The 20,291-nt window shown below is 41.8% G+C and overlaps 1 protein-coding gene across 1 annotated transcript in view; it reads left to right on the top strand.

Annotated features, from left to right (window-relative positions):
* The first annotated feature begins 242 nt into the window (after window positions 1-242).
* CCDC6 (coiled-coil domain containing 6) overlaps window positions 243-20,291 on the top strand; it is a 49,011-nt gene continuing 28,962 nt past the window's right edge. The window contains exons 1-2 of the mRNA XM_053949221.1: window positions 243-548; window positions 20,010-20,159. Coding sequence (XP_053805196.1) covers window positions 243-548; window positions 20,010-20,159 — 456 coding nt within the window. The remainder of the gene's footprint in view (window positions 549-20,009; window positions 20,160-20,291) is intronic.

The following is a 20,291-nucleotide window of genomic DNA, read 5'->3' as shown; positions in this document are numbered from 1 at the left end:
CGCTCCCGGCACATCCCGGTGTGTCCCGGTGTGTCCCGGATCCCCGCTCCCGGCACATCCCGGTGTGTCCCGGTGTGTCCCGGATCCCCGCTCCCGGCACATCCCGGGGTGTCCCGGCTGGCGCGGTGCCGGCGCGGGCCGCCAGGCGGCGCTGTGGGCGGGCGCGCGGCCCGTCTCGGCGCCGGCGCGCGGCGGGCGCCGCCCCCTGCTCGGGCGGCGGCGGCGGCGGCGCGCGCGGGGCGATGGCGGACAGCGCCAGCGAGAGCGACACCGACGGCGGCGGCGGCGGCTCCGCGGGGCCGCTGTCGGGGGGCGGCCCGGGCGCGGGGCCCGGCTGCGGCACGGCGGGCGGCGGCGGCGGCTCCTCGGGGGGCGGCAAGGCGGGCGGGATCGTGATCTCGCCGTTCCGGCTGGAGGAGCTGACGAACCGCCTGGCCTCGCTGCAGCAGGAGAACAAGGTGCTGAAGATCGAGCTGGAGACCTACAAGCTCAAGTGCAAGGCGCTGCAGGAGGAGAACCGCGACCTGCGCAAGGCCAGCGTCACCATCGTGAGTGCGGGCGGCGCCGCGCCGGGCCCGGCGGGCGGGGAGCGGGGGTGTCCCCGCCGCGGGGTGTCCGCGCAGGGCGGGCCCGGCCCCGGCCGCGGCCTCCCCGCCGCCCCCGCGGCCGCCTCCCGGCTCGCCGGGACGAGTCACCTCGGGCGGGCCCGGCTGTCACCGCGGCCCGGCCGCGGGGGACGCGCACAGGTGGGCTCGCCCCGCGCCCTTCGCGCCCCCTCCGGCACCGGGAGGGCAGCGGCGGCGGGACCCGCGGGGAGCCGAGGCGGTTCCCCCGCCCGGACCCGCGTGGCCGCCCGGCTCCCCGCGGGGAGGCGGCCCCGCCGGCCCGCCCTGCCCGGTGTCCGAGCGGCGGCGGCTCGGGGAGGGGCCGGGCAGGGGAAGGGCGATGCTCTGTGCTCCCCTGAAGTTTCTCAAAGTAGAGATTTCCTTGGAGTTTAAGTAATCTGCGGAGATTACGGATTATCTCTTCAGCCGTCACCTCTTCAGCCGCTGTGCAGAGCTGCAGGAATAGCGTCTTGGACGTGAGGAAGTGTCTGATTTGTTTGTAATGTTTTGTTTTAGCTGTGGTATTTCAAGTTATTTGAAAACTCATTTAAATAAGACTCTTAAAAATAATGCAAGTAGAGCAACACCCTGTCCCGGCAAGAGCTCAGCTCCTGATTTATGAGCGCTGTGAAGATAACTTGGAGTTTAACACCATTTTATGTGATGATTAGGAATCCTCAGAAAAGTGTGTATCAAAATACTACAAAAATATTGTTCTGCTCTTCTCTATGAGCTTGGGAGTTAGGAGTTTAAATTCGAGGAATTTTTGCTAATTCAGCGGCTGAGGGCATTGTTTAGGTATTGTAATGGTCATGGTAGAGTAGGTAACTTGCTAAAGACCTGTTAAAGGTAACTCTCATACTGTCCCGACCGTCCTTGCCAGTGCAGGTGGAGATGTTTTAGGAGAGACCAATCCCACCTGTGTGTGCACACTATCATCTCATCTGATTTTTCACAGGGGGTACTTGGCTGTGAGCATAATGTGTGTTTTATTGATACTCAGCTTTTCCATTGTCAATACATCTAGCCAAGAAATGGAGCTTGCCTAGGCATACCTCTCATCTGCTCCTAGTAGTAAGCATTCAGTGTCTAGCAGGATGTGGGCCGGAAGAGTGCGTGAAATACAATACAGAAGTAATTTATTCAAGGATGACAAATATAGTGCTAGTCGGGGAAATGTGTGCTTTGTTAATACTTTACGAGAAGAGAATGTGCCTTAATTAGGTAGCGGCGGAGTGCCTTCTAATGTTGAAAGGGGCTAAGGCGCCTTGTCAGTCAGACATTTTCTCTCTGCCTGTTAGAAAGGCACAGCATCTTTCTGAACCCCTGGTAGGTGTATTGTTTGTAAACAACTTGGAAAAAATGCTTGTGTGCATTACAGTTTTGGCAATGTCTCTAGGGACTGATCATCTTACATTTTCATCAGGTTTTAATTTATAAAAAGGAGGTATTTCCCTTAAATCTGAAACTCTGCCTGTTTTTGACATCTTGGATAAAGAGAGGAGAGGTGTTAGACTTTAATGGCAACCTGTAGGCTGTCTGGAAAAACGACATCTTTAGCTGATGCTGTGGCTTTGGTATGCTAAACTGTGTGCACCACTGAGTAAACCACTTCTAATTCAGCAAGCGGTGAAAAAATGAATGCAAAACAACACTTTTTTTCAGGCCGGTGAGACCTTGTGCTGTGGTTTACATAGTCCATAATGTAAACACATTTGCAGTCAGAATACTTTGTTGTGTGGCTCTAGTATGCAGGTGACTGGAAATGAACTTTATTGGAATGTTGAAATGTGTGTCGTTTGCATGTAAACGTCACAGGAATAGAAAATTTTCTGATTGTCTCCACTGTGATTCTAAACCTTTGTCAGTTTGCTCCTCCACCCTCCAGCTCCTCGCAGTGTTGCTGTGCTGACAGACGGGCGCTTTGTATGTTTCCTGTTGTGGGCATTGTAATGACACAAATCAGCTTTGATTTTTATCAAGCGTTGAGGACAAGCTGTGAAGCACAAATGGACCTGACAGGTAGACAAAATAGCAGGTGAATGACTAAACCTGTGTGCTGTAGGTGAAGGTGACTCCTCGAACCACACAGCTCTTCATCTCCAAACCTTTCACTGATCCTGTTTTAGCTTTTTTGTGCAAGGCCACGGAGACTCTTGGCTTTCTGCAGCTCCCACCATTGTCTCTATTGATTTTGAAAATTTTCCTTTTAAAGTTTGCTAGTGATGGTCTTCCTTCTGCCTCTTGTGTTCATGCTGGTGTAAATGTTAATATGACATCTCTTTGTGCTTGCAGTATTGTGTCAGTGCCAGTTTAGGAATTACCTAAATTGCTTGCCACATAGGATCTTATTAGTTCTATTTGTAGTTCACCCTTGTGTCACAGGGTTGAAAATAAAGTGTTAATTAAGCGTAGGAGACCTACATTAAGTAGTTGCACTTGGAAAACTGAGAAAAGGTGTTAGCTTGGCAGGTTTGTATGCTCACTAACTTCGGATGTACTCTCATCTAAAACATGTGAAAACAAATGCTGCTTTCAAGCTGAAATTGGTGAAGCCAGCCTGGACTAAGCGTACGCCCAAAAATATGTGCGAGCTGTACTCCTTCCAGTAGTCTGAAATGCAAATGAAGTTATGCTGCTGTTCATGTGCAAGACTGTGAAAGTAAGTAAATACATGTGATAACTTTATCTCACCTGCTATTATTGGTAACAAACGGTGAGAGAGGGAGCAAAGCAGGGAGAAAGCTGGGGATATTTCAAGTGCTCTCTGGCAGTGCAAGAGCATTACATCAGAAGGTGCAGTTTCAGATCAGATATTAAGAAGAAATTACTAAGATCACTTGAGCCATTTGCAGAGGGTTCATTTATATGTATTTAGCAATCTCAATTGTATGATCTCATGGTGTATTTCTGCAAGGTCTTTTTTAGGAAATGGAACGGCTGGTGCCTAGGTTGGGAAAAAAACAGGCGCCTGAAGATCTGAGATGCTGTGTGTTTGAGATGAGAAGTAGTGAGTTTTGGTTATAGTGCTGCACTACCAGAAGTGGATTTCCTGTGTGAATTTTCTTAGTTCTTTGGTGAAAAATGTCTGCCAAGGAGATGTCATATTTAATAGGCTGAGCCTAGGACAGCACAACTTCTCTAGCTAAATAAGAGTACCTTCAAACCTGCGTGGTGGGGTGACTGCTTTTCATAAGAATGAATTGCTGCATGTAACAAAAGCTGAAATACTTGAGTTGGGTGTAGGTATGTCTTGGTCAGGAAGTTTCTTTTGAAGCTGGTAGAATTTGGATTTTTAGCTCCTTTTTTTCTACTCTTCAGTATTTAATGTAACCAAGCGATCCTATTTCAGTGAAAGCCATGTAACCTTTAGCTGATACTGGAAGCATTTTGGTTTTCTTTGTTATTGTTTTGAACTGACAGGCCTCATACAAATGGAATGCTTCTAAGAACAAGAGGAGTTTTAGTCCCTGGTTGCAACATGCTTTTTCTAGGATGTTAGATTTGGTAATTTAACTCATGTAAATTGGCCTGCTATAGTCAGACATCTTCTGTGGAGTTAGAAAATTAAAATATAATGAGCCTTATTCTGTTACTTAGTTTTTTAACTGGGGTGAAGATAGAGTATTTGAGAAGCATTAATTTAAAAACGTTCCTGCTCCAAAATGCCTGATGTAGCAGTTTTAACACATTCTAACATTTTACAAGAACACCTCTCTTTAATTTTCCCCAGTTCTGCTTTGTAGGGACGAGAATTATCCTAGAAATCCCGATTTGTGGTGCTGTGTGGATCGTCAATTCAGATGAGCCAGCCTGATCCAAAGTGCTGATGGCATATGCTGGCTTTTGTGAGCTTGCCATGAGTTATCACTGTCTGGGAGCGCCTGCTTGCAGCACTTGCTGCCAGGGAACACTGGGATATGGGACTGCTGTGAGCTGGGAGTGGCAGTATTTTACTGTGAGACCTCTGCTGCCCTTGTTTCTGTAGCTAAACCTCCGCTCTGCACCTTGGCTCCCAGCTTAACTCTTCTCATTCCTGGAGTGCTGGCAGAGAGCAGTTGCATTTCCTGGCTTTTTGGCCTCCTCTGTGATTCTGCAGAGCTGTGTGAACAGCTTCCCACCTGTTGGGAGGAACAATAGAAAAAAAAAAAAGCCTTACTCAGCTCCTATTTCCTCACCCCCTACTTAAATCCTGAAGAAAGTTGTTGCTTTCAATAACAGCCATCTCCTGAAAGCAAACAGGCTTTCTGGGGCTTGCAGATCAGAAAAATCCTGGGTGCTCTTGTGACCTAGAGTTTTCCCAATGACAACCAGATTTGGATGCTGGAAATAATTACAATTTTGCATTTTGTTCTCAGTGAACTGTGCAGAGGGATCTGTGTGTGTGCATGAGATCTGCTGTTGTGGGTCTTCATGGAAAATACCAGCCTAGACAGATAGTTTGGGGAAGTGAATGGGTGTACTGTATTGTCAGAAATCTCCTGCAATTTTTTTTTTTTTTCTTTTCTGGAGTTTGCACCAGAATTTCAAGGCAGAACACCTGTTCCAGTACAGAATGTGTCTATTAATAGTAGAAGAAAAAGGGCAGGATAGTCCATCTGAACTGAAATAGGAACCTTTAAAAGGTGCTGATAAGGGGCATGGGGATAAGTAAAAGAAATCAATTAGTAGCAGAGAGAGGTAAAAAGCAAACCAAGAAAGCAAAAATATTTTTACGAAATGTATCCGTGAATCTGTTATTTACTCTTGATTTTAAAGTAGGTCTTGCTTATGTGAAAAATACTCTCAGTTCTGTGATGTCTTTTGTAGGTGTAAGAAACCTGCTTGGGGCTTTTGTATCCTGCTGTGTCATTTATCATTCCAGTTTGTAGGTGGACTAAGCTGAAAGTAGCTCAAAAACTTATTTTAGAAATGCTTTGTTTACCTGCTTTTTAGAGTAAAGACAACACCCTTGCTAAGATTAGCAAATCCATGCACTATGAAAGTCCATCTGAAATTTTTCAGGCACGTTTTTTCCAAGAGCAGGCATGTAGGAAATGACTGTCTGGTATTTCAGTTTTACATTCACTTCTGATTCTCAAGAAGTTTCTGTTGAACTTCTACAAATATCTGTAAAGGAAAAAGGAAGTTTAGTAATGCCCTTTGGTGTTCTCTACCTTGGCCTTTAGGGTAGCATGGTCAGAGCAGTGCTGCTTCTGCTGCATGGCTGGTGAGCCAGTAGTAGTAAAGTGTAGTAGCATGTGCTTCCCTTTGGTAGTTACACACAGCCACTGGCATAACCTATTCCCAGAGAAAAACATCATCCACGTGCTGTTAACAGAATGTCACTGGGGTGTGTTGCAGGCCTTCCTGAATGCTGTTTAAAATACAAACAAAAAACCACAGAAAAAGTCAATGTTTCTGAACGTAATTCAAATATTAATCAACAGGAATGCTTGTACGTTAAGGGACTTTGAGGCTTCAGGGGTTTACTTAATCATCTGCTTTAATTTTTGTCACATGGTTTTGTGAGTTGTTCCCACGCTGAACCTTGTAACTAACCTTGAAATGTGTCTTTGAGAAGGGTATCCAGTTTTAATTTGAAGACTCCTGAAGATGAAGAATCACTGTGCTTGGAAAGGCTTTGGTGTCCTGCCTCCTGTTCTTCCCATCAATTTCGTCAAGGCTGAGCTGTTGGTTCCTGCTGTGCCTTTTGGCTGGATTAATGATAATTCAGAATCCACTGCTTTCTCCTCATGAAGATACAGGCTGTAACAGGCAACTTTAGTTTACAGCTTAGTTTAGTTTAAACTAAGCTCTCAGGCTCTGAAATGCTGGAAACCCAAAGTGCTGAATTATACATGATGCACTGGTCTAGTCTAAACATCCTTTCCTGCTTCAAATTTGCACAAATGTTTCTGATAGCTTAATTTGGAACTTTACTTTTTTTTTTTTTTTTTTTTTTCCATCCAGTGTGGTCAGTTGTCTTTAATGAGCTTGCTGCTGTGTGCTTTGACTATTTTGGCAGAAATAGAGTTGCTCACCTGTGCCTTGTTCAGGTCTGATTTGTACTGCTGGGTTGTCCAGTAGCGCTTAATTTGGTGCAGGGAATTAATTAATTGTGCAGGGAATATTTTAAACAACATCCTGCTTAGTACATGTTGGTGAAATGGAATTTCCCACTGATGAGTATTTTTGAGGTCAGTAAGCCGCTTTGGAAATCCTGATGTATACTTTATTTTATAACAATTTTTAAATAATGTTTGGCATGTATTACTAAATCAAAAACTTATATGGGTGTCTTATACACACCCTACACCTTTGTGGTTATCTTTATTACAAATAGTCCTTGGCTGAAAGATGAATATTTGCTTATCTGCCACAACTTGTTCTCTATAAAACCATGCTGAATGACCTGTTTAATGTTTCTGTCCTTTATGCTGTAAATTAATTTGTTTGCAGTATTGCCATTGGGTTGATACCAAACTCTGATAATCACCTAGTTTTGCTTGCCTTTAAATATTATACAACAACTATACTTTTTTTTTATCAGTTACTTTATATGATGTTCCCATATTTAATAATGGTGGAATGTCTTCAGTCAGTAGGCATACTGGTATAATGCTCTGAATTACTTTGGGGATGAATGTGAAATAAGAACTGAAATTGTAGAGTACATTTGGGAATTTTTAATAAGGCAAAGTTCTTGGTGTTTCTGTGGGCTTACTATTCTGCATAGAAAGTAATTTTACTTCTTAATGAACTTTCTCATTGAGGTTGTATCATGAATTCTGTCTTAGAACTGGTTTGTAATCAGCTTTTACTTTAAGAATAGACTTTTATTGTCAGGCTTGAGCATTTACTGAGACTAGGGGCCATTCTTTCTTGCTGTATCTCCAGTGACTTAAAAGCATTTTGAAGGAGAGGTTGCTTTGGTTTTTGCTGCATTTTACACCTAACAACAGGTTTGCTTTCAATTGAAGAAAAAATAGTCATATGTGCTCCTGCTGTATATCTGCCAGACATTTTTAACCTTCTTTTTAGTCACTTGCCAAATGACTGTTGAGTTTTGCATTATTCACATCAGCAGATTTAGTAATCAGTATTGAGGTTTTTAAAGCTTTTAGTGCCGTCGCTGATCCCAGTATTAGAAAGCTAGTGTAGACAAGATTTTAGAATAGTTTTCAAATCCTGGAAGTTCTGTATTTCATTTTAGTTGTGGTTTTTACTTTAATGGAGTTTGAATTTTAATACTGATTTCAAAGGATGAAGGAAAATTATTTCACTTTATTAAACTCTTTCTTTTTCCAGGGTAGGTATGTGGTTGTCTGTGGTTTTCTTGCACTTGTTAATTCTGTTTACTTGTTCCCATTGCTTGTTTCCTCCTGCTGCTGATACTGACTTTAATGTTGAAGTTGTTGTTTTCCAAGTTCTTGGTTTTAAGTGTTGGTATACATGGGGTGTATTTTCAGCTACAGACTCTTAGTGCCAAAGCTCCTTGTAGTAATTGAGCAAATAATACTGATCTGTGGTAGGCAAGCTTATGCATCTGCTGGAGACTTCACAAAATGTTTTCTTTCCACTACCCCGTAAAGTGTGCTTGGGTGGGATTCCAGGTGGGGACTGGAAGCATTGGAAGCCATTGAAATGGTGACTCTTTGGCAGCTGCAAACAAGATGATCAGGCAGCTGGGCTTGTGGGGTGCTGCAGGAGAATGGAATGCCAGTGTCTCACAAACAGACCTTGAAATGAGATTGAAATGAAGAAATGAGACCGTGCTGTGCTTCACAGGAATGAAAATTGTCAGCAGTAGACATCTGAAGTATCTCAGCATAGCCTTGTAAAAATAGTGAGAGAAAGAGTTGCTTTGCTGCTCTTTTTTGGGCGGGGGGGGGGGTAGGAGGAAGTTGCTGAATTTAGCAGGAGAGCAAGAGGTGAATCCTTTCTGTCTTCCTCTTAAAGGAAAAAAAAAAAAACCCACGAAATGAAGTAGGAGAATAGGGACAAAATGTACAAATTGAATTATGCACAGGGTTTGGGATTCAAGCAGAATGAATGGAAAAGAGACAAAGACATGCTCTAGAAGAGAGGCAAAAATTACAATATAAAGCAAGCTCCCCTGGATGTGTAACAGGGAATATTCTTCTGATGTCTTGCTTCCAATGCAGCAGCCTGCGGATGTCCAGAAGAGAACATCTCAAGTTCCCGTTCTCCAGTCAGGTCCTTCTGTCTGACTGAAGATGTGACTTGACCTTTAATTAGGTAGTCTGTTAGTGTCCCATTTCAATGTATGGGATGGAGAAAAAAGTAAAAATGATGGCAAGACAGTTGAGGTGAAGTAAAAATGTATCTTAAGCGGGGAACTCCAAATATCAGATGCACAGGTTTCACATCTCTTTCTGTGGGGTGCAAGGGTTACTTGATAAAAGCTGAAGCAATTTTTACTGAACTATTGAAGCAGTTTCTAATCCTGGCACTTGAGTTGTAATTATTTCAATTATTCAGTTAAAATGTAGGCATTGTAGGCTAATTGGTGTCTATGGGGATGATCCTTTCAGCTCCTGAGAGTCCTCTATGCACTCCCTTGCAGCAGTTTTTTTTTTTTTTTCCCTGGGAAAGTAGGTATTTTCTCAGCTCAGCTGATAGTCTCACTGATGGAGAAACTCTTCAGATAAGGCTTCTCTTCCTCTCTCAACTCTGAATTTTACTTAGATTGAAATTTCTAATATTACACACAGCCTGGTCTTAGTTTGGGGAGGGCTTAGTGAGGTGGATGAGCATCTCTTCAGCCCTGCTGTAGATGGAAACAGCCTAGCAGTGTTCCAGCTGTCTATAAAGTTTCCTCAAATGCTTTAATTCTTTAAACTGCCTAAAATGTGATGTTTTTGCTTATTACTGTAAAGCTGAAGCCTTTTTAGTTCCCTTGGTGGTGGTGCTAATCATACTTAAAAATCCTACCACATATATAAATAATGCCTACAATGATAATCTTCAGTCCTGAGTGAAAGTATAAATGTTTCTTAACAAGTCAGACATGATAAAACCCAGCAGTGTTTAGCATGCCACAATGTGGAGGTATACTTCTTTCTGTGACTTACAGTTGAATTTCTATTTTCACCAGGTAGTTGGATTTCCACTTAGTTTTGCTTCATTTTCAAATAAACAGCAAAAGCCACTATTACGAAATTTGCAAAATGTAGGGTTTAACCACCACTTTTGCAAGAGCTTTGAAGGGCATGTGTTTTTCACATCTGTTAAAAATGAACAGTACACATTTTGTCATGGCTAGTGTTGCCAGGAATTATTAACTAGGCAAAACCTCTGTCCTCACAGGCCATGAAGTCCTGGTTGGGTCAAGAAGAGGGACACTCTCAAAGTCAGTTTCACAGAGTAAATTTAACCTGAAATCTAGATATGCAGAAAATCCCTTTTCTCTGAATTTTGATACATGTAACTGGGTTCTCCTTGCCCTGTGAGTGGAAAGGTGGGTAGGCATTTCCTAAAACTTTCTCTGTGTCAGACCTACTTCCCCAGTTCTGTATGGGATGAATATTCAAGGATGATTGCATTCCCCCACATCATGCATGTTTGTATGGGTCAGAGACAAAGAATACAAAGGCCAAGGATGTATTTTTTCCTATTCCTCATCGTATTTTCATACACTACACATTGATAAACTTGTTTCTTGCCTCGAAAACCTGGAAAGAGATTGCTCGTTGGAATACTGTGATAGGTACTGTAAGATATCCAAACTGTAGAGAAGGAGAAAAAACCAAAAAAAACTACTCACTGGCTCCTAGGAGGGGTAAGTAGAAACATTTCTTTTTCTGTAATGGAGCTGAAGCTAATGTGCCTTAACAGTGAGTTGGACAGCCTTGTGTTCACTTTTTGAATATGTTGGTTTGGTTTAGGAAAAGGTATGGTTATACTTAATAACAAGTTTTGTCTCCAGCTCTTGTTAATCACTGTGAAAGTGTTTCTTTGGGAAGTCAGTGTGTGTAAGAGGAAACTGGGGGAGATTTTAACCCTCTTAAGAGGTTGTTTGTGTTGAGTGGCTAAGGACACCTTGCGACTGTGGGGAAAAGCATTGCCATCCCTAACTTAAGCTGTATTTAAATTCATCATATAAAACAAACAAAATCTCAACAACAGTCCCATTTCCTGCCTCTCCACCACCAAATAAAAAGGGTTTTAGAGTTTTAAAGACAATTAAGAAATTACATGGTGAGCATCCACAGTTTGAAGACCCCATAAATGGATCTTTATCCCTAGTTCTAAAAAACTTAAAAGGAGAACAGGTTGATTGATGTAGATATGCCAGAGGTTATACACACTTGAAAGAAGGATCTACAAGTGCTGAAAGCCATTTTTACCTAGAAGGGAAGGATGATGAATACAAAGGCAGTTGGTGCTCAGGACCCAGTCCGAGTGAGAAAATGTGCAGTCTTCTGCCTGGGAGCAGGGACAGTTGTTGCTAATAGCTGTGGTATGCTGGTGGCACTGCATGGCACATGCCATGCAGCAGTGGTCTGGCACCTGCTGCCTGGAAAAACTGGGTATAACAGAATTGCACTTTAGCTCTTACTATGTACTCTGATAAATAAAAACATGTTTTACATATTTACATGCATGTAATGAGTTACCTGGGCTATGTGAAGTAGGATTTTTGTGGAAGTTATCTGGGGGGGGAGTGACTGTTAAATCTCTGTTCACTGCTTTCATTTGTGCCCTTTTGCCTTTGAGCAGAGAAGCAACTGTGGCTGCAGAGCTGCTTGTAACAGGAGTTTGCTGTGGTTGCATTTTGAGCAGAAGTTTGTTATTTTAGAACATAACTCAGTGCCTGTTAGCACCCATATACTTCTGAACAGAAGCTGGGTGTTAAGTTAGTCACCTAATAGTCTACTCTTCTGCTAAATCTTTTGCTGTTCCTGCTCTGAAATTTTGGGAGTGTGCAGTTTGGAGTTTCCTAATTGGTCAGTTCAGCAAAATTAACTAGTTAATGTGTGGTTACATTGAAGATAAATGTTGATTTATCGGTGGGCAGAAAATAGACTAAAAACATTGAAAATATGTTAATTTAAGAAGTGTTTATGCATGAGACATCTGTTAATGGAATAATTTTTTACTGGGGTGCTACATTCCATGTAGGTTCTAGTACTGGTGATACTGAGTAGTGGTGTTGCTGAGATTTAAGTTGTTGCTATTAGTTTCTAACTAGCATAACAACCAGATTTCGTTAAATTTGAGTATTGTAGATGCATGTCAAACAAATCACAGCATTTAGAAATGTATGGTTATTCCAACGATCACATAGGCAGTGGAAAATTATAAACACACGCCACCTCCAACAAAACAGGGTATACTACAAGATTAGCTATGAGCAATATGATCTTTCTTCTATCTTTCAAGTTGACAAGTCTGTGCATTTGAAAATTCAGACGAACATAAAACTATGAATCTTGTTATGTGTACATGTGCATCTTTGTGATGTTTTTCAGCATTTTTTATATTGAGGCTGAGCAAAAGCAAAACCTGTTCCACGTGCTTCTGTTTCCCATTTTTTTTACACTATTGATTAGCTGGCAAACTATTTCCAGTACAAAAAATCCAACAGTAAAACAGCAGTGGAACTAGAAGTCAAAGAGTAAAGCAAAAAGTTCTTTCTAGTAGTCATTAGTAAAGGATGAATAGAGAGAGGTATTTCAAACTTTGGTTCAGAGTTTGATATGACAGTTTAGCTGTATTTTAGTTTTCAGCTGGATACAAACTAGCAAAGATGGGGAAGTCCCTGGCAAAGCACCATCTTCTGGAAGAGGTGTGCTGCTGAAGCTTTGTGCTGGGAATGGTCCCTTGCCTGTGCTGGGCTGATGGAGTTTTCTTGGTGCCTTCCTTGCTGTGTTTGCATGTGCAGTCATTACAGCCCTTCTGAGGAACATTTAATGTGCATTTTGAAGCAATATTTACTTGTATGCAATGAACTTGAAGACTTAGGGGCAATGGGTTTGTTTGTGCTTATATACATGATACTTTACACATGCACTGGAAATCAGTGCTGCTGAAGATGCAGCAAGTGCAGGAAATGTGTGGTGCCTCTGCAGCCATGGGACAGAGGAAGGGCCCCATGAAACAGAGCCATTTGGAAAGGTCTGCAGGCTAGATTTCATTTTTCTGCTGGGTCATTCCTGCCCTGGCCTGTGACTTCTGTTGGCTCACGTTACAGCTCTTGTGTGCTGGAAGCAGAGACTCCAGCCCTGATAACCGTCTGGGAGCTTGTTCTACATGATGATGTTTAAGTGAATGAAAAATAAGAGCTATAAAGCACGTGTCTAATGAATAGTCAGATTCTTAAGGCTGCCATGTTGAGTGTTCAGAATAGGAAGTGTTTAGTATGTGCCTGTACAACCCTGATCATTTTTCCTTTATGGTGCTTTATTACCATGTAATTTTTAGTTCCATTAAGATTGCATAGCAATATGTGGTCACGGTTAAACTGCTCAGTAAAAGTTATTGATACATTTTTCTACGCCCTATCTTGACATTTTGTCGGTCACGAAAAATGTGGCATTTTCACATGCTACATTTTTATTAACTACTTAATGTGCCAGTATTTTGATATAATAAAAGGCCTTCAAGGGAGAATACTATATTTTTTTTTCTGTTTTGAAGAAAGCTGTTTAAATTATTTTTCAATTATGTAAGTAAATTCGGGAATTGATTGTATTAATTATGAAATTCATATAGCTTGTTACACTGAGTTTGTAATTAGCCAAATGCATTCATTTTATAAATATTTATGCTTGTCAAATGAGCTTGTTTTCATAACTTGCTTATTTCATTTTTACCACTTGTGTGTTTCAGTTGTGCAAGACTTTCAGGTCAACATCAAAATGCAGAGAAGGAAGTGTGTACAATGGGATTGCATTCCATCAAACAATTTACTTCATTACTGATGCTAAGAGATTATTTAGCATGAAAGAATACCAGTGACTTTTGTGTTTAGGAAGCTGGTCAGTTCTGAGGGCTTTTCTCAAGTACTCTTCCCAAACCACAAGATGTATGCACCTGAGTTTTTGAGAGAAGATCCCACCAGGCTGCACAAGCAATGTTCAACTGAAAAACACTTGACTGTGGTAAAAACTGACTTGGGAGAAAAATGTATTTCTTACGTTGTTTGAGTCAGCTCGTTTCTCTAGTCAGTCTGCATCCCTTGTGGATTTGTGTGGCCATATGTTGGATCACTTGGTAGGCATCGAGGGAAAGACTTGCATGTGCCTGGAGCTGGTGGCAGGAGTGCTGTGACAGAGAGTTTTGACATGTCAGGCCAAAACCTGATTGACCTTTTAAAAAGGAGAGGGGTGGGGGATGAAGGGGACAGAGAATTGCCAACTATAAATGGAGATTAAAAGGAGTTGTATTTTAATACTTTAAATGGTAGCTTATAATAAAGTTATCCCTTTATTATTGCAGTAATAAATTGTATTATTATAATAAAAACCATATATTTTTTGTCTCCTTTTGCAGCAGAACTCATCTACTGAATAGCTGCAATATAATAGGACTTGTGCTTTGAAGCAATTCTGCTTCAGTGGCTTTAATGTTACACCACAGATAGTGTTTAGAGTAGTTGAAGTTCTCAGGATAAGTTTCAATAATGAATTTCTTTCTTCTTTAGTGTATTTGGAAAATAACTTTTGGTAAGCCTGGAAGTTTGTGATTTTTCTGGGGGAGGATGGTGTCTGTTTATTTGTTTGTTTATTTTTAGAAGCCAACCAACCAAAACAATGCTTTCCTCCTACACTACCAGATCTGTGTTAAAAAAAAAAGTCAGCCCTGCAGCTTGGGTTCCTGAAGGAACCATTCAAAGGTATTACTGCTTGTTTGGGGCTTCTAGGAAATACTGTATGCCCAAAGATAAAAATGCATGGTTCTTTCTACTGTTCTCTTACTCCTGAAAACTCATCTCAAAGAATGGAGAAGAAAAAGGTACTTTTATGTCAGAACAGAGGAAATTACCCTGGGGGTTTGTCATAGATTAGACAGGAAATCACACTACAAATTGACCCCAGAACTTGAATTCCAGCTCACCTCTTCAACCACAAGAGCATTCACTCTTTTCTCTCAGACAGGCCACCCAGCTGAAAGAAATACCTTTCTCTGGGTGAGGGGAAAGCTGTGCCCACATAATTTCTGGGAATTGGGTGGGAATTCCTTGTCCTTCAGCCCTTACAGCCAGGAATGTGCTGCTGGGCAGTCACTGCAGTTGGCAGTAGTGGGAGTTCTGTGAGTTGCTGTTGACTTCTGTTCTTGTGGTGGTTCATGTTTCTCACTGTCTGTAAGGCACATTGCATGCACTGTGGTCATTTCAGATGCAGCTGGAAGGTTTGTAGGAAAAAAAATTAGCTGCACTGTAACAGTTTCTCCTGTTTGGAAACAGTATCAGGTCACTGGAATGTTTATTGCATTTTTAGATGTGTAGTTTTCTGTACCATTTTAACCTGGTGCTGGAAAGTATGGCCAGACCAGTCACTTGAGTTAGTACTGAGAGGAGGAGTGTGTACTTCAGGAGAGTTGGGAAGCTTGGATTTTATTTTATGCAAGAACTGCATATTCAAAAATCATGTCATTGTAGCTTCCTGCACTTCTCACCCTGTTTACCTCATCCTGTTGAGTAGGACTTTCGAGAAGGCTGCTTTCTGAGGTGACAGCTTTAGTTCAGTGTAACATGTGCAGCAACTGAGATCATCTCTTCCCGAAGCTGTCCCAACCCTTCAGTCTATATTCAGTAGCAAAGATTGAGTTTCTTGTGTCAGATTAAACTGCTCTTCAGCTCCATCTACAGGGTTACATTGTCCACAGGGCCCTGTCAGCAGGAACTGCACCAGGAAAAGTTGGATGAAAGGTAAAGAGGTCATGGTGGCTCTTGACATAAAGATGAAAGACCTTCAAGGGTGGATTGGGTCAAAACAATGCTTGGTAGGCTGTTTCCAACAAGATCCCCTGAAATTTTGTGTCACCTTTACCCTGGATGCCCCTGGAGACAGGTGATGCAGGCTGGGCATGCCTGGCATCTGCCTTGCAGGTGGTTGAGTGTAGGTGCCTGGAGCAGTTTGTGAAACGTTTACTACTGAAATCGTCTGAAATGACACCTGACACTAAAATGCAAGAACATGTGCATGTCAGGTCACTGATAATGTGCTGATACTGACTACAGAGCAGGTAGTAATTGGATTGCTGAACTTGCTTGCTGTACAGTGTCAGGAAGGCTTGTGAGGCTTTTAGAAGAGCTAGCTGTGGGGGGAAGGGATTTTTTAAAGTTTTTTTTTTTTTTATAGCTTTTTTTAATGTGAATATGTGTAAGTTGATGCCTCATTAGAAGTACTGGATTTTGCTGCTTCATATAATACAGTTCCAGTGCCACTAGAGCAGTGTGGTCAGTGTGTGGTGCAGTGATACAGAAAAAGAGCATCCCACCAGAAACACAAGCTGCTGCTTATGCTAGAAACAAGAGAGCAGAGGAAATTCAGCAGTGTGAACCTGGTCTGCTAAAGGTGTATATGCAAGAAGAACTGAGAGAAGGAAAGTATTTTAACGGCAAACCTTCCAGTTTATGGTAGTATATGCAGCAGATGGAAAAAGAACTTTAGTGCAGCTCAATTCCTAATATGATACTTGGTTACTACGTAAAGTTTAGGAAAATATGTTTCTTAGTTCTTTCAAATTACTTGGAATTTAAGCTCACAAGGACAGATTTTTATGACACTTCATGCATCAGCTCTACTAGTGATCAGGTTTTCACAAGCTTCTGCAATAAAAATAATAGTATTTTTCTTCCTCAAAAGTATAAGAGGTTTTTTTTGTGGTTTATATGCATGAGGTGCTTTTTATCTCCCTCTTTATTGTTGATTTCCTGCAAAGTAACATGATAGCCCTTGCATATATAGTCTTGACCACAATAATTAGAGATTTTCCTTAGTGGATGCATCCATGGAATGCTCCACGTTAGCTGTGCATGGAGTTCTGAGACATGGGAGACAGGTGGATATGTCTGTTATTATGCAGAAAATATGTGGTAAAAGTAGATTGCTTGTTTCAGGTTTCCTGAGATTGATCAGGTGTTACCATTTTGTATCTCTCGGTGCCTTAGCAATTTATTTTGTAATATGGTACACAGAACAGAGTAAATGGCTGTTAGTATTTTTGCATGTCAAGTGTGATATGGAAAATAGAGGAAAACCAAGAATTCTGTACCCTTGTGGAAGACCTAGCATTTCTGATTTCTGTAATTTGTTTCTCTTCTTTTTTTGCTGATGATATCAGGCCTCTTTTCAAATACAGATACTTAATTAAAAAAACAGGTTATCCCTTTGGAAAACAGTGTATTCACATCCAGAAAAATCATTTTGATTATTGGCTAAATAAGTAACAGCTTTCAAGACTTCAGGCAATATTAAGGTAAAGATGCATTATCCTATTAATTGAGATAATATATCATCAATTAATGAGTAACAAGATAAAGGGCAAGTTTCAGTATGAAATTTAGAAGAAATGTGATAATAAATTACATGCTTTGTACCTAGTCTAAATAACTCTGATGTTTTTCAGCTAAAATGTTTGTGCTGAAAGTGCTGACCCTTGGGTAATTAAATGGACATCCATTACATTCAGTGCACTGTGTGGATATCTGGGGCTCACAGTTTGTGTGTAGATGTGTAGGGTTGCTGCTGTTCAGTTGAGAAATGCATTCTTTGTGTGAGGGAGGCAGATTTAATCCTGCCCACCCTTTCCCAGAGCCTCCTGCTCGCTGTGGGCACAGGGGTTGTTGCAGGGCAGTTCTTGAGCAGGTACAAACGGGGGCTGCTCGCTGCTGCTCCTGCGTGCCAGCGCGCTGCTCGTGTGGCACGCCAGCTGGGGAGGCAGATGCAGGAGGGGAAAGGGAGGAGGAAGGGAAAGGCTTCGTTCCTGGCTGTCTCCTCAGCCTGTGCTGGCCTGCTGCCTGGCCTCATGAGCTCCCGTGCGGGCACAAAGGAGGGGCATTGGCCGGGACAGGGATCTTGGCAGCCAGCTCCTGTTGGCCTGAGCACCATCGTTGATGTGACACCAGGATCTGGCAAAGAGTCCTGTGCAGGCTCGCTGCTATAATAATGTGATTTTAGAGCTTTTGACTGGTGCAAAGCATGAACAGAACAAATCTGTGCAAGGTACAGATGAATAGAAATCAAAGCAGAAACACCCTCATTCTTTTTGTTTTTCAGAACCAAGTGCTTTTTAATTTAATTTTAGGTAAGCTTGGTCTGTGTTACTGTCTTCTGTTGTCTGAACCATTGAAAAACAGACACAAGTAGAAATCCTATGTAGTGAAGGCGGTGGAGGAGTTGATTTTGGAACAGTACGCATGAATTTTAATGATTTGAGGACAATGAGCCCTTGCAATTTGACTTGTTTACTCTGTTCTGGAATGTCTCTGAAGACATAAGATGGTTAGTAGCTCTAAGTAAAGCCACATTTAGAAGCTGATAGATGATGTTATTCAGATCAGTTAGATTCCAGGAGTTTTAATCCGTTGAGATGTGAGCTGACAATGTAACATTTCTTCAGACCTCTTGGACAAATCTCTATTTTCTTGATGTGACCACTGCTGCACATGCTGGAGTAGCTGTTCTTTGCTATGAAGATGCAATACATTAGAGAGGAGATGTTGTGCAGGACCTAAGCTGCTAAGCCAGCAAACTCTGCCTGACCTGGCTTTTTCTTTTCATTCTTTTTTTTTTCTTTCTTTCTTTCTTTTTTTTTTTTTTTTTTTTTTGGTGTATGTGTGTTTTGTTTTGTTTTGTGTGGTTTTTTTTGTGGTTGGGTTTGTACCAGCTCTGGTGGTGACAGGGAGAAGGGAGCTGTGGCAGATAGACAGTAGGAGAGGGCCATGAAAAGAAAGCAGTAGAGATGGGAGAAGAGACAAGAAGGCAGAGACAAAGATGTGAAGAGAAGGACTTGATGGAAGGAGGACTCCACTGAGAAGTTTCCAAACCACTGCTTTAGATTTTATGATATTGGTGATACCATGAGGAAAATTTGTAATTGTCCTATTGTTTTATCAAATTGAAAGACAGTTATGTTCTTTAATTAACTGTTCTCCTAGACATTGAAGGTGTCTAAATAATTGGCTCTTGGACCACTAGGGAATGTGTCATTCCAGTTAAAAGATCATTGACGTAATGAAATCTTTCAAGCATTTTCCAGTGTACAATAAGTATAAAGAGATTGTTATTTTGGCACATTTTGGGCGGAAGATTATGGAAGATATGCTTTCAGTAATGTGTCTGTTTCAGTTGTTAAATTTTCCTCTCTCTAAGTTTACTGAAATAAAGCTTGCAGAATGTTTGTATGAGCTATAAGCTGGTTAATTAGATAATTAGAATCAGGGCCAATCACATATGTGCAGTTCAAGTCATGGATTTTATTGCAGGGAATGCAATCACTCCTAACAGTAGCTTGCCTCATTGGTTAAATTCAGTATTTCTGTCATTCAGTTGTTCTAGGCTTTGAACTCTGGCATTAAGAGTTGGCTCTACCAATTTGTAGCTGTGGTCATTCATTTGCCCATATGAAATACCCTTCATGGCCATTCAGAGCAGGCTTTCAAAAGATCACTTTTATGTTCCATTTATCAACTTTATGCTTAAAAACCATACAGACATCTGAACTGTAGGGAATGCTGGAGAGCAGTGTCCCAGGCTGGCTCTCTGTGGAGCAGTGCAGGGTGCTAGCATTAAGCTGAAATGGAAATTGTCACTTCTAGTAATTCTGCCTGGAGTAGATTTCCAGAGTAGCTTGGAGTGAAGCTACCCCACGGCATTTTTGTGAGTTGCTGTTGTATGTAGTGGAGTAGCAGTTGTGAGAAGTACCATAGCTGTTTTCCTGGTGGTGTGGGGTAGGAATTCCTGTGAGAGGAGCTGTGCTGCCTGTGGCTCTGCATATTGGGGTGAAAGAAGAGGAGCATTATTTGACTCCTGGAAAGCAGAGCTCAGTCTAAGGGATCTGAAAAGGAGGCACAGTGGTGCATGTAGCAGTCTGAGCTGTGCTTCAGCTTGTAATGGAGAACATTTAGACAGGAGTTCCTTTTCAGGCAGAGAGTAGGTAAAAATAGCTGTCTGAATCTGTAATGCTTTTACAGAGTTTGTAAGGTTGAGGCGTTTGTGGATTTGGCTGTGAGGAGACCACTTTAAAGCATCAGTGCAGTTTCTCCAGTCAAAAGGTTGAAAACAAAAAACAAAAAGGTGCTATAACGTTATAAAAGGGGTTGGTAACAGACTTAGGTTCGGCCTACAGGCCTCCAGGATGGCAGGCATTTAAAGGGGAATGGAATAATTGCAGCTTTTTTGAAAGGAAACTTGCTCCCTTTTTTCTCAAAACTATGTCTTTATTTCACAGCAAGCAAGGGCAGAGCAAGAAGAAGAATTCATCAGTAATACTCTATTTAAGAAGATTCAAGCTCTGCAGAAAGAAAAAGAAACGCTTGCAGTAAACTATGAAAAGGAAGAGGAATTTCTCACTAATGAGCTCTCAAGAAAACTGATGCAGGTAATTGGTGCCTTTACTGATGTTTCTCCCAGGAGCCTCAGGACTGACTGGTGACTGAACTTTTGTGTTTGTGTGACTGCACTCTGAGGGAAGTGGTCAGGTTGGAAAGCTGACACTGATAAAAGCAAAGTA

This window comes from Vidua chalybeata, chromosome 8 (genome assembly GCF_026979565.1).
Source record: "Vidua chalybeata isolate OUT-0048 chromosome 8, bVidCha1 merged haplotype, whole genome shotgun sequence".
Lineage (NCBI taxonomy): Eukaryota > Metazoa > Chordata > Aves > Passeriformes > Viduidae > Vidua > Vidua chalybeata.
The sequence above is the reverse complement of the archived record's forward strand: the minus strand, read 5'-3'. Positions and strand labels throughout refer to the sequence as shown.